At 37.9% G+C, this 24334-nt stretch overlaps 1 protein-coding gene across 1 annotated transcript in view; it reads right to left on the reverse strand.

Moving 5' to 3' along the window:
* LRP2 (LDL receptor related protein 2) overlaps positions 1-24334 on the reverse strand; it is a 181774-nt gene that overhangs the window by 76398 nt on the left and 81042 nt on the right. The window contains exons 18-33 of the mRNA XM_010971430.3: positions 23331-23456; positions 22479-22609; positions 19861-19998; positions 19219-19500; positions 17879-18121; positions 16621-16740; positions 15480-15596; positions 13594-13971; positions 12190-12438; positions 10734-10945; positions 9792-9976; positions 8591-8819; positions 7475-7649; positions 5227-5349; positions 3064-3230; positions 1950-2093 (exon numbers count right to left, since the gene is read on the reverse strand). Of these exons, the coding sequence (XP_010969732.2) occupies positions 1950-2093; positions 3064-3230; positions 5227-5349; positions 7475-7649; positions 8591-8819; positions 9792-9976; positions 10734-10945; positions 12190-12438; positions 13594-13971; positions 15480-15596; positions 16621-16740; positions 17879-18121; positions 19219-19500; positions 19861-19998; positions 22479-22609; positions 23331-23456 (3019 nt within the window). The remainder of the gene's footprint in view (positions 1-1949; positions 2094-3063; positions 3231-5226; positions 5350-7474; positions 7650-8590; positions 8820-9791; positions 9977-10733; positions 10946-12189; positions 12439-13593; positions 13972-15479; positions 15597-16620; positions 16741-17878; positions 18122-19218; positions 19501-19860; positions 19999-22478; positions 22610-23330; positions 23457-24334) is intronic.

A 24334-nucleotide genomic window follows, 5' to 3' on the forward strand; every position in this document is an offset into this window, starting at 1 on the left:
CTTCAAGACTTAGCTCTCAAGGAACCACATAGGGGAAGCCTGCCATCCTATCCCCACACACTTCCCTCTGTCCTCAATCACACGCACGTTATAGTCCCTGCACGTACCATACTTACACTGGAGCAAAGATATGTGTTTATGTGTCTAGCTCTCAGATGTGTGAGGTACTTAAAAGCAGGAAAAAAAATGTATGATTCATCTTGGAATAGCCAGGACTAACCATGGCAATGATCCATAGAAAGCATTTATTAGTGTTTGTTGAATGAATGTATAAATGAGCAAGCAAGCCAGACTCAAAGCCAGGACTCCAAAGCAAGTTCTGTCTCCTCTGGACCTCACTTGGGGGCACAGTTACTAACTTACTAACAGTTAAAGTGGCCTCACCCATACACATACATGCACACGTACACACTCAGTTCTTCAACTGGTGCTTTTTCATTGTACCCAACTCTGGAAGAGATATGCACCCTGCTTTTGGAAAACTATGAGTCCAAGAGGGAAGACCCCATTTACAAAGTAAGAGAGCAAGAGAGACGGAATAGGAGCATATTAATGCCATTTGCAATCAAGACAGTTTTGTACTAAGTGGACTCTGGAGAAATGTGAATTTGGTATTAAAGGTCTTGGGCAGTAAACATGGCCTATGTTTTGATGGCCCGTGATATTTTTAGTTGAGGTTATGCAAAATACCTTCTGTCACTGTCAAAGGGGGATGAAGTAGTGCTAGACTGCTGGCCTCGTGGTTTGGAACAAGGCAGAGACCCCCGCTTGACCTCACCCCACCCCGCTGTCAAGAATCAGGGCAGTGAAGCTGACTGTTTAAGCCAATTTCTTAGCTTCTGTGAGTTTCAGGCTCTTGTCTAAAAAACAAAGGAATTGAACGAGATGAGCCTCTGAGGTTCCCCTCATGTTAGGAGCTGCTGGTTCTACCTGGCTTGAGACAGGTGTTCTAGGGGTTAGTCTCTGCGTGTACTGTGAATGTCCCTGTCACTGTGAACGTTTCTTACACTTGCATGCCCTCGGGAACGTGTGTTGTGAGGATCGAACGAGATGATGTTTGTGGAAGACCTTGGTAAACTGTAAAGCACTGTTCTGACTATCAAACAAGCACTCTTCCTATGGAATCTGCTCCAAATTAGCCATTTAGCCACCGTGTGTCGTCCTCATTCTCAGCATCGATGCTCCTACACACCCCAGAGAAAACCAGCTTTCCAGTTGGTGCCTCACCTGAGTAGTGGGCTGTCACCTTACTGTTGCTCTCACAAGACCATCCCTTTGCAGCAGGAATTTTCACTCTCAAAATGATTCTGATTTAATCATCCCTTACGTGTTTTAACCTTATCTCAGAGTGGAGGAAACCAATACTAGTCAAGTTACCTCTGATTTACTTCATGTGATTTCATACCTGTGCCCATATAGAATTTCTTCTGGGAATTGCAATAAAAAGAACACTTATCTCAAAGAGGAAAGCATCAAAGGAATTAGAATCATGTTTCTACTTTCTGTTTCACTGTTGGCGTCACAGAAAGATTTCCATCTTAGAACAGAGGTAGCTATAAATTTGGTTTAGAACTTAAATAGCACTGAATACTTGTGATGAGGAAAGATAGTGAAAATTCCTCGCCTGCTATAAGCCTCACTTTGTGTTGAATTCCTTACTTAATGTTTTTTACCTGTTTTTGTATATATTGTAACAAAATGTCTGAAATCCTATTATAAGAATCTGTTACTACTGATTCTTAGGAGGAAACATAGTAGGGCAGTAGGAAGTTCCAGTGGTTTATTTTTAAGTTCTTCCTTGGCTTCAGAGACTTTGACAGTTAAGACTTATATCTCAACCCCTTTTGCTTCCTCCGTATGACAGCATTTCCTAAGAACAGATTTTACAGGAATCAGAAACCAGTGTTTCTGTGACAGTGTTTGTGTACGTGGTATTCTGGAAGCATTACCTGAATTGAACGAGTTCCATGATCGGTATAATAAAGGTTTCTTGATAGCCAATCTAAGGCCAGGCTCGTGGCAGACCCCAGCCTAGACAGCGGAACCAAGACCGTCCTGTTGGTGCCATCTGTCTTCACCCTGTGAATCTCCCCCTGGGAAGAAAGACGAGGAGTGGTGAGCTGCTGCGAGGCCATGGCGTCTGCACGAATGCACGCCCGGCCCCGTGGCTACTTCCTGCTGCCGTGTTTCCTTAACACACCTCGCACTTGGACGAAAGGTCACATTTCAGCACCACTGGGTGGGCTCACTGGGGACAATGCTAATGCCGGCAGCACTTTGAAAACACTGATTTTCAAATGTGTAACAGGAATATGCAAGGCTTTCCATTCAGGCTACCTCTGATGTGGGCCACAGAAATTTGTTTCTTAACTCCCACAGGCCGAAGAGGCCTAAAAATAACCCAAGTCACAGGTGTAGGAGTCTATTTCCCAAAGAGGTGACACGCATCAAGCCCAAAGACCTTTCCTCTCTTCCTCACTTCTATTTTCTTTGCCCCTTCCCCATTCTCACAGGTTTCTTCCCTAAAGAGTGAGGAAAGGAGCCCAATGGGAAGAGAATTAAAGGAGTGTTATTTTTATCGTGGAGGCAAAGATGCAGACTGAAGGCCAAAGCAGTCACAGCAAACATTTCCTGGAATTCCCTTAGCAAACTACTGCTTTTGGTCTTGAGTGACGATCATCTTTATGCCAGTCTAATATCTTCAACCAGCTTAAAGTTCTTTTAGAACAAGCTTTGTTACGGCTTCTTTTTGGCATGGATTCTGCAGGGCGAAGCAGCTAGTTCAGCTCAGGGAGACTAGCAGTCACTTAATAAATGCTCGCTGAATGAATAAATAATACCCAATAGCTTAAGCATGCTTATTATCAAATCTCTGCTCCAGGCCAACTTTCCACTGACATCCCTCACTGAATTAAAAAAAAAAAAAAAAAAAAAAAAAAAAGCTTAGTAGTAAATTAATTTACATCTGGGCCATTTCCCAGCCAGCAAAAATATAAGAAGGCATCAGCACAGATAGGCTCTTCAGGAACAAGTTACATACTTTGAATGTTATTCAAAACTTACTGGATTTTCAATCCAATAGATGAATTGCTCCAAGGTATCAACTTCCACATCATAGCCATTGTGTATCCCTGATACAGGCACCATAGCGTTGTCAGACTTCACCTCAGGATTAAGGGAGATCCCAAAAATTATGCTGTGTCTAACAACTACTAAGAAAGCCTCATCACCTGTGAAAATAACAGAGTATCAGTCAAAATGATATCCCAGACATTTAGAGTAACGGAAGGCAGTGGCATGTTACCAACTGATGGGACAAAATGCCATTGCAAATTGCTGCAGTAACTATAACGCATGATCGAGATTTCATCAGACAGTCCACGGCCTTCCATTGGGTTTCAGTGGGTTGCTGGGTCACCAGATCACCAACTCCACACAAAACACTTCTGGAATTACCCAAGGCAGTCAGCATTTAACTTACTCTTCATTAATTCCTTATTCGCACCGTTAATCTAGCCAATTAGACTGCTGTTGATGAATGGCAGTTTATTGTTTTAAGTATGTTTGGAAAATAAAACAACACTTCAAAGAGTGAAGAGACAACAGTCAGAAATGGGAAATTCATGTTGTAATTAAGAGGTGACATTTGTAATTCCCAAATGTAAGCCCTCCCTTGCACAATCTTATTTTGGATATATGGTTGTTAATTTTAGGGGTTGCTGCAAAGATGTCTTAGTTTGAGTTTTGTTTATTTGTTTTGAGCATTGTAGGGAACACATTTTCTAAACAATAAAAAAAACTATTTAATTCAGAGGAAGCTCTCACTTTAAAATTTTGTAGCATAAAATTAGAAAGAAATAGAAATATTCCATAATTCCTTTTCCCAACTGTAAGCACTATTGGCCATTATATATCGTGTCCTTCAGACTTTATTCATGCATGATTTTACATAGCCAATATCAAACAATATCTGCTTTCTCACTTAATCTTACCACATAAGCACTTCCAAAGATATTTTAGACACTTAGCCAACAAAATTTTAGAGGAATATTTAAATCAAGTAAAATATTTTCATGTATGAATGTTAGCAGTTTTCTAAGCATCCTGTTGAAAAAAAAATGGGCACTTTTTTTTTTTTAAGTTACCGTATATTGGCACTCAGTTACCCAACTGGTTCTCAGAAGCCAGTTGGGAAATGCTGAAAAAGTTCCACCTCAGTAAAGTCAGCCCACAGAAAAACCACTAATGGAATTATTTCTGAAGCAACAAAAGGTACTATTTAGAATTAACACTTATCAATCATCATCAGATAGTAATATAGATTACACCAGTCCCCAATGCACAGTTCAGCAATCTTCATGCAGTGAAAGAATGCTTTGTATCCAGATGTCTATAGCTCAGTTTAATCTTCTGCTGAAAGACTCTGAGGACACACTAAATTAAACAATGTCAACGAGGATTAGGTACATAATAAGTCTCTGAAGAAAAATGGCAAATGCCAATCCCTTTGTAAGCATTACCAATAATTAAAATCTTTCATCATGAAAGTATCACTGCAAAATATTACATGCTGATGGAATTTGATTTTCAGGAAGCTTATATCTGCATAATCTGTAAACACCACAAATGCCCTGTATTTTTGCTCCCTAAAGTACTTAGTATAACCCTCCACATACTTTTCAAGCAACACAGTAAGATATCTAGGATGAGATGAAGAATAAATTGTTCAAATGATCACTTGAAATATTTCATACAGAGAAAACTTTCATCTTTGAAGTACCATCCAGTAAAGGTACTGAAATTGGAGTCAGAAGACCTATATTAGAACACTCATTACTGACTATTGGTTATGAGAATAAAAATGAGATAAAGAACCTGAAAAATGAAGCTATCCACAAATGTCAAGAACTTTTACTTCTAAATGCAGAATTTGGAATTTCCTATTATCATATCTTATTTAACTATTACCCAGTAAGAGAAAATGTGAGGTTAAAGATTGTTGAATCACATGCACACATAATATTGGCTCCATACACAGAAACCATATTACAATTGAGTTCTAATTAACTCAATTAACTCACCCCATACAGCACACACTCCACAGATACCTGCTGAATCAGAGGAACACAGCACACACACCATCACCAAATGGTTTAGAGCTTGCGCCATTTTGCACAAACTCTGACAAACTCCACCTTTGGGGCATACTTAAAGGACATACTGTACCTCTCATGCATGTCATTGAATCATGAGAGAGCCTCCACCCTGAAGGACAAACACAGGTGTAAAGCCTCTCTGAGGATAGCAGACATAGATGGCTGCAGTGGGCTTGGGCGCATGGATTTCTGGCTGTAATAGAAAGAGAAGAAAAGAAAACACTGGTAAATGGAAAGCCACCCACAATTAAGTGCACAGAATGAATGGATAAAGAAGATGTGATATGTGTGTGTATATATGTAACATCAAATATTATGAAACATTATTCAGCCGTAAAACAGAAGGAAATCCTCCCTTAGCAACGACGTGGATGGACCTGGAGGGTATTATGCTAAGTGAAGTAAGTCAGACAGAAAAAGACAAACATGATCTCACTTATATGTGAAATCTAAAAAAACAAAAACAAAAAACAAAAACACAAACTGAGAGAACAGATTGTCAGAAGCAAGGGATGTGGGGAGGCAAAATGTGTGAAGGTGGTCAAAAGGTACAAACTTCTAGTTACAAGACAAATAAGTCTTGGGGATGTAATGTAATGTACAGAATGATGACTGTAGTTAACAGTCGATCTTATACAAGTTTTATTTACACACCAAAAATAGACTCAAGGACATAGAAAAAAAACTATAATTACCAAAGGGGAAAGGGCAGGGAGGAATAAATTAGGGGCTGAGGATTAACAGACACACATTACTATATATAAAATAGATAACAAAGACCTACTGTATAGCACAGGAAACTACATTCAATTTCTTATAATAACATATAATGGAAAAGAATCTGAAAAGAAAATATATATGTATGTATATCTGAATTGCTTTGCTATACACTTAAAACTAACATTGTAAATCAACCACATTTCAATAAAAAATAAAAAAAATTTTTAAAGCATTATTAAAGAGTCAACCTTAAAAGTTCTCATCAAAAGAATGTGTGTGATGGACATTCACTAAACTTACTGTTGTGATTGTTTCACAATGTATATGGGTATCAAACCATTATGCGTAAACCTAATACTAATGCAATGTTCTCTGTAAATTAGATCTCAATTAAAAAATAAAAATTTAAATGTGCATGAAGTCATGCTATTATTGTCCTCCCAGAGGCCCCCAATATTTGGAGACAGAAGTACATTAAGTTACCTCAGCTGGCTTGATTTTTTTCCCTAAACTACTTTACCCTCTCACCCTGCCCCCCGCAACATCATTCTTTCAACATAAAATTCATAAGAAGCATAAGAGGGAGGAGTAACTTGCCCAGGGTCACAGATCAATCCAGTCAATAAACAGATTATGAACAAACAGCCACTGAGTAATCCAGAGCTTAGTAATAGAAATTCGATGCTAAATAAGATGTGTCTCCTTGGCTGACCCAAAAGAGATCATTTTACATCAAATGAAACCAAATTGTGTGTTCCCTATGTGACCTTGACATTTACCCACTGCTGTCCAAGTTTTTGGTTAGATAATAATCTTTTATTTTTCTATTGATGACATCTCTGTGTGTCTCTGACCCAGAAGTAATGGGATCCTGTGTGCATCCCGTGCTCCCAGAATGCTCTCTAAATCTTATACACTCGTATTACAAACCTTCTTAGATTCGTTAATCCATTCATTCACTCAGAAAATAGTAAGCCTTCACTATGTACCAAACCCCATTCTAATCAGTGGGACTACTATAAACATAAGGCAGATATTCTTTTAAAAAGAAAGAAAGAACGACAGAAAGAAAGAAAGGAAGGAAGAAAGAAGGAAACAAAGAGCTAAACTCATAAATTGTGTGATTTCGGAATGTGAGAGTAAAGAGCAAAAGAATTATGGGGTGGCTGGGGGAGCTATTTTAGATAGGGTAGTCAAGGGCTACCAAGCAGCATGAGAGCATTCTAAATAACATGAAGGAGCAACTCAGGCAGAGATGTGTAGGAGGAGCGGTCCAGGGCAGCTAGAAGAGCTAGCACAGACATTCAGAGATGGGAAGTGGCCTGGTGTGCTTCTGTATCAAAAAGAAGTCCAGGGAAGTCCAGCGTGGCAAGAGGAAGTGGGAGAAAAGACCAGGGATACTTGAACATGTAAAGACATACAAGATTTATGTTTTCCATGGTAAATAAAGGCCATGGAAATGTTAGGACTGGCATGGTTAGTAAAGAAGAAAGGAAAATGTATTACCGAAACAAATGTGTCTGCAACATTATACATTCAGCATTCCCCGAATCAGTGTTTTCCAAGCTGTACCCAAGCAGAATATCTCTATCACTTACAAGCTGGTTGTTTTGCAGGATGAACCACAACAATCCCAAGGGGCTGGTGAAGAGACATTACCATCGACAGGTTCCCCCCATGCCATTTGTTGGCTTTAAAAATCTCTTGAGTAGAGCGGTCAGTCCAGTACACAGAATCTTCAAAGAGAGTTAGGGCGTATGGATGCCGCAGAATCTGTGAAGCAGAAAAGGACAATGAGACCTCGCCCAGAAATGAAAACCAAGATGAACAAAGTAGAAAAGGATATCTGCGCAAGAAGATGGTTTCCATTATTATTTAATTTAATGAAGGCATAGTGAAGTCATTGTTCAAGAGACAGAAAAAATATATACTTCTTGACCTATATCCTACTCACCAATCAAAATACTTACATGTACCTGCATCATTTAGCCTTCATTTTTACTCTGGTTATTACACTGGGCACCCATCTTACAAACAGAAGCAAAACTGAAGTGCAGGGAGTAAGGTGACTTATGTGGATCAGCTATCTAGTGACAGGTTCCTCAACCCCTGCTCCCAAGTCCTTGACCCTGCACCGTTAGCCCCACTCCGTATCCAGTGCTATTTCTGCCATCTTGTTCTGCCACTCGCTGATTCACACAAATCTGAGACGGCTTGGATGCCTATTTCCTGAAGGTAGGGAGATCTCCCAGGGCCTCTTTAAGTCACGGAACTATAAACAATGACAATCTTAAATAGAAGTCAATAAGAGCTCTTTGGTAACATAACCTATTTTCTGCATTTTGCCTTTTAACTTGGGAAAATAAATCCACCAGAATTTCCTGGATAAAAATACAAAATATCTAAAAGGCTATGATGTAATTGAAGAATCTAAATATAATTAAATCATTATTTAGATTGATTCATAGAAGCAACAGATTAGCAGCTATGGATCAACTAGACCACATGAGCTATTAATCCTTTCTGGACATGGCACAATCTGACCAGGAACTAGAATATTTATTTTCTGTTGGTAATAAAAGATGGATTGGCCCTCACACATTACACTGACGTTGTAATGTCTATGACAGAAGTTAATTTCTTAGTTTTCCTGTTACTCCATCTGCTTCCTACCAAGCCATTTTTGTGGTTTTAGTTTAGTTTCCTCAACTTACCGAATCACTGGCTATCACCTGCCTCCGATTGCTTCCATCGTATTCACAAAAGTCTATGTAATCAAGATAGCCATCCATGAAATAAAGCAGTCTGTTGGGGTAGTCAATAGTTAAGCCATTGGGCCAGAAGATCTTCTCCTGGATAATGACAGTACGCAGACTGCCATCCATGCTGGCTCGTTCAATACGAGGTTGACGGGCCCAGTCAGACCAGAAGATCACACGGTCACTGTGAAAAGAAGCTAGTTACCAACTGGACTGGACATACTGAAACGGAAGATAACTGTCATTTTAAGTAACACAATCTCATGTCTATGCTCCGCTTAAAATAAATCATCTCCAGACTCTATGCACGGAGCTTACTATTTCCTCTGAGAGTCACAAAGTAAAACTGTAATCATAACACAGTCACAAGCCATCTGCGTGTTTTTATAATGTGCATAAAACACGTAGTACACTGTGACACTGAAATGTCCTGATGCCAATTCATGTCTCCTTACAACCCACAAAGAGTTGATCTAGAATAATTCATCTGTCCCTGTTTATCTATCCTGTCATTTTTCAGGTAAGTGAGTCGATTTATTCATCATCAGAGATTCATCATAAATTTCACTGGTGTGTAATACTTTACAATATCTAGGAAGTCTGCATTGCATTGAACATAATTTGCCTAATTCATCCTGCAGGAAAGAATCTAAGAGAATACAAGGAAATTTAAGGAAAGAAGCCCTCAAAATTTTCTGAGCACAAGGGAGAATTTCTTCCCTTTAAGACCAGCAGGCAAAAACTTTCTTCCTTATATGATGTAAAAGGGAGCCCTAGTAAACAATATGAAACCGAAGCAGGAAAATCTAGCATTTTTGTTGTGGAACCATGAGGTATACATGGTATAGCAAGTACCATGGCCCATCTTTGCAATATTACTGTATGCATTCATTAGAAACTTAATCATATAAGCTAAGAAATCAATGTGATCTTTATTTCAAGTGAACAACCAGTTGCTCTCATGTACTTTATGAAGAAGACTATTTAAATAAAGGAAGGAGAGCAACAACCAGTTGTATGGTTACCATTTCTATAGAGATGTTTAAACAGGAATCATTTTACATTTTGTGATAAGAGCATTAGTCACCCCATGTTACTGCTGTTTTTCTCTCATACAATGTTAAGGCAACAACATTTAATAAAAAAAAAGTCTTACCTCACTCTGGGATCTAATGCCAGTCCCCTTGGATTTGTTACATTTTCACTAATCAGCACAGTCCTGTGGCTCCCATCCAGTTTAGAGACTTCAATTGTTTGCAGAATAAAGTCTGTCCAGTAAAGATTACGTCCTACCCAATCCACCGCAATACTTTGAGTCATGGTGACACTACTGTCAAGTATCTAAAGACAAAAGTGAATAAAGAGTGAATTCTAAAGGGAATAAATGAATGCAAACATGGAAATTATATGAAAAGCTAGATAAGGCTTTGATTGTCCTCTGATTGCTTGTGAGGATTAGAAAATTTTGTCTTCCCATGTAAGGAACAGTAGGGTTTTCTAAGAAAAATATACAAGATTTTGTAGAACGGAATACTCTCTTGTTGGATTAGTGTGTAGTTTCATTTTGGTTTCAAAGTTTTTTTCAATTAAACAAAAGCTGTATCCATTTGTTAAGTTGGCAACCCTATGAAACTTTACAGTGTTCACAGGCCAAAAGTAATACCTTTATTGATTAAGTGCCAACAGTTACAAAATAAAGTTCTAAGGGGCAGAGGAAACAACCATCAAGGCTCAAGAAACTGAAACTCTGGGAGACAGATCAAGAAACGTAACTGAATTAAACCTAAGAAAAGCAACCTCCTCCGCATTTTTTTTGAATCTCATTCACTCAGGAAAAACAAAATTACAAAAAAGAGCCCAAAGATGTTGTGAGGTCTCTGCATCATGTGTCCTGGAATTCAGAGTCATGGATCTCTATTCAGAGCCCATCAATTAGTAGGAGTTAGGATTATCGAGGCCTCTTGGGAGTGATGTGGCCCAGAGGGAAATATGAGAACCGCCTAAGATGAGGTAGGCCCTTCTCTCACTGGTGAATAATAGCAAACAGACCCAAGACAGGGGAACTAGTCAGGCCAAAGGTCAGTAGAAATATACTTACTACTTTTCTGTCTGTTCCATTTTGAAATGCACTCCAGATTTTACCCTGAGTTCCATCAGACCAAAAGATACGACCACTGACTGAATCAAAATCAACAGCTGCAATGTGAGAACCGCTCTGGACAAGTGAATGGATATAGTGCACTTGGTTGGTGATGTTGTCAGCAACGAGCTGGTTCTGACTTGCCACAACTAACAGCAGACTTTCAGATGCTGTCCAAGAAGAAAATGCAAAATTGTCAACGATTCTGGGAGAAAAGATATTTGAAGTAATATGTTTGGTAACAGAAAGATGTCATTCCAAACTAGAGTAATGGGAAAAGCAAACAAAAATCCCTACAAGAATGATGTTACCCTACTCACAGACATAGAAGACAAACTTATGGTTACCAGTGGGTAAGGGGAGAGGTGGAGGGATAAATTGTGAGTTTGGGATTTACAGATGCTAACTACTATATATAAAATAGTTAAACAACAAGGTCCTATAGCACAGGGAACTATATTCAATGCCTTGTAATAGCCTATAATGAAAAAGAATATGAAAAGGAAAAAAAAAAAAATATATATATATATATATATATATATATATATATATATATGAATCACTATGCTGTACACAAGAAATTAACACAACATTGTAAGCCAACTATACTTTAATAAAAAAAATGATATTTTGCTAATAGTTAGCTGATTTTCATGAGTATTTAGAGTAACCTTTTTCAAAATATCATCCTTCCTTGGATTACACCCCAATATTTGTCTAAATATGAACCTGGAGTAAAATACACTTGCATTCTTCTTGTTATTATAGTTACTTTTGTACTTTGCTTATTTTGTACTTTGTATTCAGCTGTAGCAGAGACTTCTAATTATCTCCATGTCCCCTCTCCTCTTCTTCGTTTTCAGTACTAAATTAAGCCAAGTTTTAGCATGACACAGGGCCTTCCAGCTAGAGACATTTCTCTACTTCCATTTCAGTCTGGAGTGACTACATAACTAAGTTCTGACCAAAAAAATGTGAGTAGAAATGAGGTGTCAAATTCCAGTCTCATCCTTGGAACGGAAGCTACTTGCCCCTTTCCTACCTTCTGGGAGAAGCCAAAGACTGGAGCAATAGCTCTGGATCCCTAGATGGAAGCCACACCATGAGGGTAACTGACCAGTTTTATCCCCTGAACTGACCAGTCTACCATTCAGATTCCTAACTGAAGAAGAAAGAACCTGTCTATTTCGATTTAGCATTCCTCATTTGGTCACTTTTAAAGCAGCCAAATCAATATCCTAAAACACAGCATAAATACGTTCACGTAATAGAAATTGAATTAATATTGGCTGAATTGAATTCATGAAGCATTATACAAAAATGGTGAAACTTGTTAAATGCCCACACACAACATTTCATGTTAAGCTCTGGTGTGTGCTTGCTAAACTGGCTGGAGTTTGTTCACTTTCATTACCTGTAGCTTTGCAAGTCCTGCTGTCAGCGTCTAACCTGTATTCCGTATCACACCAGCACCGGAAAGAACCTCTCAGGTTGTAACAGTGCTGGCTACAAAAGCCTGGAATACGACATTCGTCTATGTCTTCACAGGTCTTAGAATCATTGGCAAGCAGGTATCCCAATGGACATTGGCACTGAGCTCCAAAGGGCCCTTGGATACACTGGTGAGTACAACCAGCATTGGAATCTGAGCAGCTCTCCTGGTCTAGAATAAAGAAAAAGAATCACAAAGGGGAAAGTCAGGAACCTTTGCTTCTGTGGTTCACTCTGTTGTATTATATGCCAGTCTTGGGCCACCGTCCACACGATACCCAAATAAGAGCTGCAAGCAGCATCCACCTGGACGAGCTCCACAGCTGTTCAGTGCTCTGATTTGCCTGAGGATTTACTATCTTTCGCATCCATCAGACTTGGACCATTTTCTTCACTATACAGCCCTCTATTATAACTCCATTTAGTGCAATGAGAGAAACTTGGGGAAATATTATTGACATCAAGAAACACAACTGTCATTGATAAAGCATACAAAAGAGAACTACATTACCCTCCACTTTGTTTCCTGTCATCCTTCTACCTACACAGAAATGGAAAATAAAACTTAGACACTGAAGAGCCAGGGCTAGAAGGTCTATGAAGGGAAAAAGCAATTGGAAGATTAGAGGACACAGATGCACTAACATGCCATCAACCCTTACTTTCAGAGCTAAAATGGCAATGCTTGAGGCACCAAAAGATAGTTCATCTGCCTGAAGATGCAAATGCCTGCTATTTTCATGGGTATTCAAACTTATTTATAAGAGTCATGATATGAAACATGCACTAGAAGGGGAAGTAAGTCAAAATGATTAGGACACATGTTCAGCACACAAACACAATGCATATAAAATCATAAGAATCTAAAATACTTCGCAATCATACCTGGCTGGGGTTCATCTGAGAATGAGCATTGATTAAAGAGGAAAGAAAGAAAGGACAGTAATTAGGATTACATGCCAATCACAGGAGTTTAATCACAGTGACACAAATCCCCGGGCTTCATTTGTTTTGTGGCAAGTTCTGATTGAAATTAGAAAATATTAAAGTTAGAAAAACTTATGAGCACATTACCAACAGAACCAGACTTAATGTGACGGTCTACTGAAGTAAAAACACAGAACCAGGTGCAAAGGATTTAATGAGAAGTACTACCCAGTGATGATTTATTTGAATTTCATGATGACTATCCCTACACAGATCTGAATTCAGAAAGGAGTTGAAATCCCCTCCTCAAAAGCTACGTGGTGACAGTGACATGATGCTGCACAGCAGGCCACTGCTCAGAATGAATTTATGGCCAGTAAACTGTGGTCAGGAAACTTACTGCAAAGTGGGGACTCATCTGTCCCATTGGGGCAGTCAGAGACACCATCACACACTGCACTCAGATTCACACAGATGCTATAGCCGGGGCACTGCCATTGCCAACTGGGACAATGAAAGGCCTGAGTAGGGCAGTCCTTCTCATCACTCATATCCCCGCAGTCATTGTCCCCATCACAGAGCCACTCTCTGAAGATGCAGACTCCGTTGCCACAGAGGAAATGAGATGAAGGGCAGGTTTTGATGGCACAGCCACTGTGCTCATCGGATCCCTGGAGGCAGTCTGCATGCCCGTCACACTCCCAGCTCTTCGGAATGCAGGTACCATCTGCTTGGCACTGAAATTCATCTTGGTGGCACATACCAGGAGGCCTGGTTTCTAAGAGAATAGCATAGGGGAAATGGGCTTGTCAATGCAATTCATAACCCCTTTTATATAAGTCCTAGATTCAGAGGAAATGATTTTGGATCAATGGTAGGTTTAAAATAATGACTATGACAAATTCAATATTAAAGTCTAAAATGATAGAGGGTCTTCTCTGACATTGTGGTACACAGAGATCTCTGTGTCTGATTAGTGGATCTGACAGGATGTACAACTCTTGGGTCAAAGATAAGTCTCTGAGTCAAAAGAAAATTCTGTTTCCTATGCTTCTAATTACAGATTAAATAATAAAGAATCATCAGAGCATTTCAATAGAGCTTAAACATCTATAGTGACTTGGAAATCATGCGTTTAATTAATATCACATATTTGGATGTTATAATTTTTCCTCAAATGAATTATATCTAATGAAACTAGCACACATTAAGTAAAAAGACTGTAAATTCTTAATTCTTTGCAAACTTTCCACTATTCATCGAGCAAACCTTGAGAGATAGATAAGAATTGCTTGCCTACTTCACAGGAGTAAAGCCAAACTCCTTCCCAGAAACCTCGTAAGGGACTAGCAAGTCAAGGTAATTGGCAGTTTAACCTCAGACTACCACAGAATTCCGTGTTTTCAATGTGAAACAGAAATTCAGTGATTAAGAATTTCTGGGTGTTGTACACATCTGTAAAGTATATAAGCATTTAACTTTTCTTTTTTATCCATAGCTTTAACCACTCCTTTTCTGACTGGGGAGGAGAATTAATGGAAACCTACTTTTTATGGTCCAAAATACCATTATTTCAACAAAGGACCACCTACCTCATTTAATATAAAAAGTAGGCAATAACAAATCCTATCCATTATAAGTCGACAGTCTATGGAGATTATAGGTCCATCAGATTTATATTCTGAGAATTTCTCCTTCAATCCTCTGACTAGAAAAAATTTCTTTTCAAAGAAATTCAAATTCTGTCTTCTTCAAAGACAGAATTGCATCTGTATCATTTCTACAAGATCCTTGAAACTATCTCCTTTGCTTTAATTATTTCTTACTTTCTATAATTTCTCTTACCAGACTCTCAGGTCAAAGACCATATATAACATTTTAGCAGCTACTAAATAATGATTTGCTTGATTTGACCTCCTTATTGAGATTTAAAAGAAACCATTAAAATATCTTTATATCTGGTAAGCCGCAAAAATTTGAAACCCACTAATCTGGGCTGTCCTAGGGAAAATTAATAGTGACAACAAGAAGTGTTTAACCTACTCAAGAGACAGTTTGAAAGTGCCCATTTATACAATCACTTGATTCACAAATTACAAATCATTATTTGGTGATGCCAAGTCAATGTTACTGTATGTTCAATACTGCATTCCTCTGTCAATGCTTTGTAATTCAGGCTACCTTCCCTCTAGTTTGTCTGAATAAGAGAAAATCTGTGGTAATATCAATACTGGTAAACATGAAATGACCTCTTCACCTGAAACACACTGGGAATATGGTACTTACGACAATTTATCTCATCAGAGTGGTCACTGCAGTCAAAAACACCATCACAACGATATATGTTGCTAATACATTTACTGTCACTGGCACATCTGAACTGAGAAGCAGTGCAATTAACAACTAAAAACAAGAGAGAAAAGTATTAGAAATTAGCCAAAGGAGAAAAACAACAAAATATTCAGATTTTTTCTAAACACCATGAATAAAACTAAAGCACTGTTTACAATAGCCAAGATATGGAAGCTACCTGTGTCCATCAACAGATGACTGGATAAGTACTAGATAATTACTTTTGAAGAAAATGGACTTCTATTTAAATGTTTAAATATATGTATGTTATGAATTTAAGGAGCCTGTAATTACCGGTTTTACAGAACCATCTGCTATCAATAATTATGACTCTCAAAACATCATTATAAGGCTTCATCTAGAATGTATCAATTGACAGGCAAATTTGATAAATTACTAGTGAAATACAATTTGCAATGTGATCTCCAAAAGGGCAATTTTAACAGTTAAAAAATTTGGAAGGGAAAAAAATGTACATATGTTACATCACTTTAAATAAAACTCAGTTTGTGCTGACCAAAAAAAAAACAAAACAGGTGAGTGGATAAAGATGTGGTGTGTGTGTATGTGTGTGTGTGTGTGTGTGTGTGTGTGTGTGTGTGTGTGTGTGTAAATATAAATATATATATCATGGACTACTACTCAGCCATAAAAAAGAGTGAAATTTTGCAGCTTACAACAACATGGATGGACTTGGAGGGTATTATGCTTAGTGAAATAAGTCAGAAAGAGAAAGACAAATTCTGTATAATATCACCTATATGTGGAATCTAAAAAATAAAACAAACTAGTGAATATTACAAAAAAACGAACACACTCACAGATACGGAGAACAAACTAGTGGCTACCAGTGGAGAGAAGGAAGGGGGAGGGGCAAGATAGGGATAAGCTACAGGGATATATTGTACAACACAGGGAGCATAACCAATATTTTATAATTATAAATGGACTATGATCTTTAAAAATTGTGAATCATGATGTTGTATAGCTGAAACATAGAACAGTGTAAATCAACTATACTTCAGTAGATTAATTAATCAATTAAAAAATTTAAAAATTAAAGCAATGTACTTACCACAAGCACTCTCATCAGACCCATCAACACAGTCGTTTTCCCCATCACAGACAAAGGTTATGTCAATACATCGATGATTAGGGCAACGAAACTGATTAGGGGAGCAGGTGTTTGTAAGATCTAATGTCATCCAAAAACAAAACCAAATAACAGTTTATTTCTTGTTCAGTGTGTACCCAGAACCAAACTGTAAAAAGTGAAGGACATGGGTAAGTTATCTCAGTTGTGTGTGTGTTCAAAATTCCTTCAAGTCAGCCACATTACCAAAGCCAGCCCAGGAAGAGCCCAGCGAGGACAGCTTTCGTATATAGGAACAAAAAGATGATAGGGCCGACTCAGAAACTGGGATTGCACCTTGAAAGACAGGCCACACTTAGAAAGTGAACATCCTGGCCTTGGACTGGACTACACCTCATGAATACTATTAAGTCCATGACTCTACACCAAAGCCAAGCAAGGGAGCCCAGCATGGCAGCATGGTCCTTAGGACCCAAATGTGTAGTAGCAACAGTGTACAGACAGATCATGATAACCAGATTTAATCCAAAATCTAAGCAGAACAATTCTAAAACCCAGGGTCCTAGCTGGCTGAAGAGACATAGCCTTAGAGTCAGATGTGCCACCTGCCCCACCCGCAACATGAAACTGTATTAAATACAGTCTCACAGAATGTGAAAGCTAGAAGGGGCCTTAGCGCTCACCCAGTACAGAAGGAGGCTGACTAGCCTAATCATGCAACCGGCACAGAACTTCATCCAGGGAACTTTGTTCCACCTCAAACTGTGATTGCAATATGGGAACAAACAACAACCTAAAGGAAATCAGAACTGGCAAGGGGAAGCAGGTGGGTAAGAGTCATGAAATGTAAATGTTCTGGGCCTCTTTATTCCACTGCCTTTTTGCCTGTATCAGATGAAATGAAAAACCAATAGCCAAATGTCTGGATATGTTCATATGATTTAGAAAGCAAAATGTTTTAAATATCTGAGTAGTTAGTTTAGGGGATTTTTTCTCAGTGTCTATCTGGATGTTAGACATTAGAGACAGTCCTTGTTTTGCTTCCACAGAAAATATTTAGGAAGACTTCCCATGTCTTTGCTCTTATAGCCTATTGATCCTGGGATTGACAGATGGAATAGAACAGTGGCTAAGATACAAGGAAAATTATGTGAGCCTTAGAGGAAAATGTGCATGGACTACCTATTGTTCAAATCTACTTACTAGGCAAACCAACCAAGAGAAATCGTCAAAAACTTACTGCAACTCTTTTCATCAGATCCATCCGAACAATCATTATCTGTGTCACAGACCCAGCTCATCGGGATACACAGGCCATTGTCACAGGTGAAATAGTTTGCCCGACAGGACGTGGGTTCCTGGGTGGGGCAGTTCTGCTCATCGCTGCCATCCACACAGTCATTGTGTTTGTCACAGCGCCAGTATCCAGGAATGCACTCTTCTCCATGGCCACACGAGAACGCCGAAGGTGCACAGGAGGTATCTGCAACAGAAAGAGGGGTCTTGAAGACATTTGTTTTGACAGCCTTTTCAATGAGATCATACCGTGTAAAGGCCCAATTTTCCTTTTTCAATGGGAGCATTACACAAAAATGTGGAAGTCATCACCACCACCACCATCATCAACACTGGTTGACATTTATTCAGCAAGTATCATATGCCAGGCACTTTTCTAAGTGTTTATACATTTTTTTCTCTCTTAATCTTCACAACAATATTGCGAGGTACACATAATTATCTGTACTTTGCAGATGAGGAAAATGAGGTTTTGAGAGGCTTAGTGATCTGCTCAAGACTAAAGCTCTAGTTGATGTGACTCTAGGCCTGTCCTTTACTTCTAAGCTATACTTCTTCCCATCACCGGGGTCATCTGAAAGTTGCAAATTGACAAAACATTCATGTAAAACTCTGCACTTTTAAAAATAGAGAGATAATACACAAAATGAAAGAAACTTTAGAAATTTCAAAAAAATGTACAGATGAGCACTTTTATCTTCAAATGTCACTCTTCTTTCTACTAATGTCACCTTGGTAGAAATTTCTGAGATTTCAACTGTCCTCTATCTTTCTGTCTTCTGCAATAGCATTTATTATAAACTGGATTACCATTGAAAGAAGAAAATAAAAGTTTAAAATCATCATTTCACTTCCATTCCACCTGTAATTCATTTTCCACCAATGGGAGCAAAAAGCAATACAGCACACGAGATTTTCAAAAGCTATTACTGCAAGCACCAACTCCGTGATATTCTCTCCAATACTAAAGATTACATCCAGTTTGTTTTGATTTGAGTTTTTAAGGAGCACGCCAAGATACAATGATTCTGCACTGGCCCAAACAGCCAATGTCAAAGATTTTATTATTGAAGATAGTCCAAATCAATGCTAGAAATCATTCACAATATCATCTGTGAATAGTATTTTTTGCCTAGCTTCCTAAACGCCTTTGGAGTATACTTTAAAAATCTGAAAGAAAGACTTTTTCCTACAGAGATAACCCAAGCCTTTTTTTTTTTTTTTAAAGCCCACCTCCCTGTATTCTATCCATCCTAGAAAGTATCTCCGTATAGAATTACTTACTAAATGAGCCACACAGAACTTCGTCACTGTTATCATGACAGTCGTCAACTCCATCACAGCGGTAGTATATGGGCACACATCTGCCATTGTTACAAGGGAAGGAAAAGCTACCACACTGCTCCACGGGCGGCTCCCGGGATGGGTCTTCCACACACGTCAGGCGATTGGAGGTCAGACTCATTCCGTAAGGGCACCCACACACCCGCTGGAAATTTGGCACTGGGAAGCAGAAGTGGCTGCAGTCACCGTTTGGATTGGTGGGTCGATTACAGGCGTTAGATCCTGAAAAAACAACACCCAGAGATGGTGAGTTAAGCTCATTTCCTTTCGGTGGATCACAAGTTTGGTTTGTGGAAGGAAAACAAATGGGAAAGAACATTTTTCAGACCCAATACTAAAAAGTAGCATCCTCTTGGAAATCAACATGCCAAGTAGCACATTCAATTTTAAATACTGAAAAGAGCTGAAGTGTGCCACACTTTTGGTTATCAGAGTCGAACATTCAAAGTCTTATGCTCTTAAACTCCCTGGGTGACAGGAGTAGAAAGCTATCAAGAGCTATATTAAATAATAAGTACTTAAAGAGAAAAGGAACCACCATATGAAATACTTCCACATAACAGAATCTGGCGATACACTCACCAGTTTGGATGTTGGCATCATATACTTTCACACGCATTACGTTACCGACGCCGGCTCGGAGAACTGTCACTTCTCTCCCATCTGTTTTCCTGATTCGAACAATAGCACGCAGTCTCCAGTCAGTAAAATATATATGGTCTAAGAAGAAACGAGTGATTAGTATTTTCATCAGAGCTCACTTATAAACCACTTGGGAAAATGAAATACATTTTGTCATGCTTCTTCCGAATGTGGGAAGCTTCTTCCATAAGTATCTGTAACATGTTTCTGGGATCATTTTCCACAACTGTTACACTCTTCAGACGCTATGTTTTTAAGAATATTAGAGTTCAAGTTCAGGAAAGGAGGTATGAAATATTGTGATGGCTTTTAATAACAATTAGGTTTAGACATCCCTGCATAAAAATACAAATAAAAAAATCTCAGGATTCTTTTATAGAGCATTCAAGGATGCCTCACAAGACTGAGTTTTTATCCCAGCTAAAGCACTCACCTGCTGAGTGATCTTAGGCAAATACTTTACTGCATGGGGGCTCAGTTTTCTAGTAAAATTAAGGAAATAGACTAAATCATCTCTAAGCTCCCTTCCACGTGAAACACTTTATATCCCATGTCTTAATAAGAACAGTAAAAAAAAATTTTTTTGACCCTCAAGTTTCATAACAGGCTGTTGAGAAGAAAAACAGATTTAGTCCAAAAAAGGAAATTTCAGTCTCTATTTAGGGATCAATAAAATTATCCACAGAAGTGTCCTAAATCTAAAACACGGTAACGTTCCATGAAGCTGAAAATAGAAGACAGAGGCAAAACAAGATTCTAAGCATCAAAAATTTAACCATGTTCATTTTACCCTGGAGACTGAATTAGAGAAGTAAACATATATATTTAAACAGAGCTTTTAAAAGAAAAAATTGAATGTAAGTGGATTTTCTCCTTAACAAACTTAACTAAAAACTCCAACTATCCAGAAAATGACTAAGATATCACAAATTTTATTATTAAACCAATTTCCCTTATCTATGGTCTATTCAATGACAAATCAGTCACTGCACTCACTAATTCTTATCTAGACTGACTGGCAGTCTCAGTCCCACCATAGAGGAAGGTGTGTTACTATATTTTTAAAAATAAGGAGTCCAATAAACCTGTAAGTCCTGTGTGATGTGCAGCCAAGTAGATGTAGCCTTTCATTAAAAAGATGCATCACTTCCATGGTGTTGTGCAATAAAAGAACCTTCCATAAGAAATTCGCAATGAAGGGCAGTGTTGGAAGAAATATTATTATTATTATTATTATTATTGGAATGTTGTCTTATTCTCATGTGTATGCACTCAAATTTTTTTCATACTGATGAAACCAAAAGGCACTGAAATTGCATTTTTATTAAATCCCAAAATATTCCAGCAAAGAGCAGAGAAAATTTAACATTCTTATAATGTTCCTATGTGACAGCAAATAGGATGTGTCTGACATCATTAGTAAAAAGGCGGTGAATGCATGGGGTGGGGGGAGTCAGTATTTATAACTGACTCACCAAAAATCTCACAAGAGCATTTTAAAAATATTTTTAAATACCATGCAGTCCTCCACAGACAGACAGGAGGGTGAAATATGCAACATATTTACTAGCTATTTATTTCACACTATATGTGTTAAAGTCTTTGATTTCTCATCAGTGTCAAGTTTTTCTTAAAGTACCGTGCTGATTATTGAGAAGGAAGTTTCAACCACAGACATAACTAGCAAATGCATAGGGCCCGTGGTTGATCACAAAATGACATTTCTCTAACTAGACTAGTTATGGTTTGTCAAACAGAACCACAGTAGTTTTAGTTTCTCCTTACTCTCCTGGCCTGGCACAAGCTATACAATCATTCACAGAAACCATCTTTTCAAGACTAAACAAACCACCTGCTTCGTGGTGCCAACTCAACTTATTCCCAGCAACTCAATCCACAACAGCATGCCTACACACAGGAGAGGGGAGTTAGGAGAAAGAAAACAGATATATTTGCGTGATCATTGTTGCTGCAGTTTCCCAGAATTTCACACTCCCAGCAATCTTTACTAGTAGTGTTAAATTATTCAGAAAGGTGGATGAAAAAACTACATCTTGCTATTCTTCATAAGCCATATGCTAACGTTTCTATATAATAAAGATGAAGCCAGTTACCCGTGTGGCTATGTGTAATAGTTTTCCACAAAGATTCTGATGAGGTTCTTGCATCAGAGAGCAATGAAATACTACAATAATTACTAAAAACAGCTTTTGCTGTTTCATTCATGAAAATAAAGAAGGCAGTAATCTACTATTTCTTTGTGTGATATTTATATATCCAAGTTAAACTGTATAATATGTGTAATCTATAAAGTGCTATATCCATGTACCTTGTCAAGATTATTACCTAAAAATGTCACAAGCAACAACAACAAAAACTCTAAAAGTTAAATATTCAGTCAACAAATCAAATGTTTTGTTTATATGTAATAGGGCCATTTCAATCTTTTTGGATTCTAAAGTGACCAGCTTTTCTGGAATTGTGAGACTGCCAAATGAGGATGAATTTTAGACATTTTGCACACTACAAATAAAACACACACTTGCTTCAAAACATACCTTGAAAGATGGTAAGTCCAAATGGATGTGTCATCTGCTGTATACGGTCCAGGGATCTTCTGTCTGAACCATCAAAGGTACTGTGCTCAATTTTATCAAAAAAGGCATCTACCCAGTACAGTCGTGAAGGACTAAAATAATAAAATACCGGTTATCAGTTATCCAAAAACTAGCAAAGCACACTTTATACTAAGGGCATTCAAAAACAGCATGCTCAGTTGACACATTTATTAAGCAAAGTTTAATAGCTTTATGCTCCCCAGAAAGATAAAACAACTTTCATGAAGTGATTTTCAATTGTCTTTTAGAAACCTGAAATATTATCTTTAAGTTAGGAATTTTATTTTTCTCCTTATTAAATCCATAAGTGAGGAAAAATATTGGTAGTAATCTATGTTTAAAAAGTTAAACATGTTTCTTCTTTTGTTCTCTCCTATAAACTGCTTTTGCATTTCATGTCTATATGCTTATTTAACCTGTTACCTTTTCCTATATTCCTTGATAGATCAATTTCTTCAAGTTTATATCTTATACTTCAAGAATTCTCCCACAGTGCATATAGGCAAATATACATTTGTTGACACCAAAGATTTCCTAGTCTTTATTAGATGCCTCCTATAAAAATTACACATGACCTGCACGTCATCACATCCTTGTTCTACTTCTAATGGGGTTTGAGTCTTGCCTCCTCCACACTGACCTTCTACAAGGTCCTATCATTCCACTTCCTCTAGCAATCTCCTTGGAATATTCACTAATGCATTTGTCTTCATCCCAGCAGAAGCTGGCCAACTATATAAACGTCTTCTGTAATAAATGGGAACTCAGCAATTTGGAATGATTCATACTTACCCCCAATCAATGGCCAACCCATTGGGCCATCCAAGAGTAGTGTTTACAATAGGCAAAACATGAGATCCATCACACCACGCTCTCAGAATTTTAGCGGGACGGAACCAATCAGTAAAGAATATATACCTAGAAAAGAAGAAAATAAATCAAAGATGTTAACATTGGGACAAACTACTTAACTTAGATTTAGCACAAACACAGATTCTCCTGAGACTTGCTGCAACTAATCTCATTTTCTGTATGCTATTGGGTTTATATAGAAGAATACATAGAAAATACAAATGGCATTAAAATGGGCATCCAGAGCAGAGAACCACTGTGCTAGACTTCAGGACCTAAAACTATTGTCACCAAGTAGATTCTTTAAAAAGACACAATTCAGGTTACATTTTAAATACTCCATGTTCTTGAAAAAAAATAATAAACAATGAGCAAGAAAACAGATTTTAAACGCTCTCTTTCTTTCTGGATTAAAAATCCAGGATCCACTAGATCACTCTTCAGTCGTCTTCCACAAGGAATTAAACTTGCAGGAAAGCATTTTGTCCTGATGAAAAATGCATCCAAATCAATGTAACTCTCGAGCAATATCTTACCCAAGGTGTCTTTTTTTTTTAAATTCTGAGGTGTGGCAAAAAGATAAGGGTAGGAAAAAAGTTTTTTAATGTAACTCTCGAGCAATATCTTACCCAAGGTGTCTTTTTTTTTAAATTCTGAGGTGTGGCAAAAAGATAAGGGTAGGAAAAAAGTTTTTCTCTTTCATAGGAGCCTTAAGAACTAAAAGTAGCCTTTTCTAAAAGGTAACTTTCAGAAATGTGACTTCATATGGTTTTAAATGAAGGACTCATAAGGAAAGGAATTTAACGGTTTTTCAAAAGCAAATGCTAAAGATTTAGCTTAAGATAAATTCATTAGAAAATCAACTGTTTAACTCTCTATTGGGCAATAAAACCTCTTATCAATAATATCATCAGTTTTAAAATATGTTAGATACACAGGCTTTG

This window comes from Camelus bactrianus, chromosome 5, assembly GCF_048773025.1.
Source record: "Camelus bactrianus isolate YW-2024 breed Bactrian camel chromosome 5, ASM4877302v1, whole genome shotgun sequence".
NCBI classification, from domain to species: Eukaryota; Metazoa; Chordata; class Mammalia; order Artiodactyla; family Camelidae; genus Camelus; species Camelus bactrianus.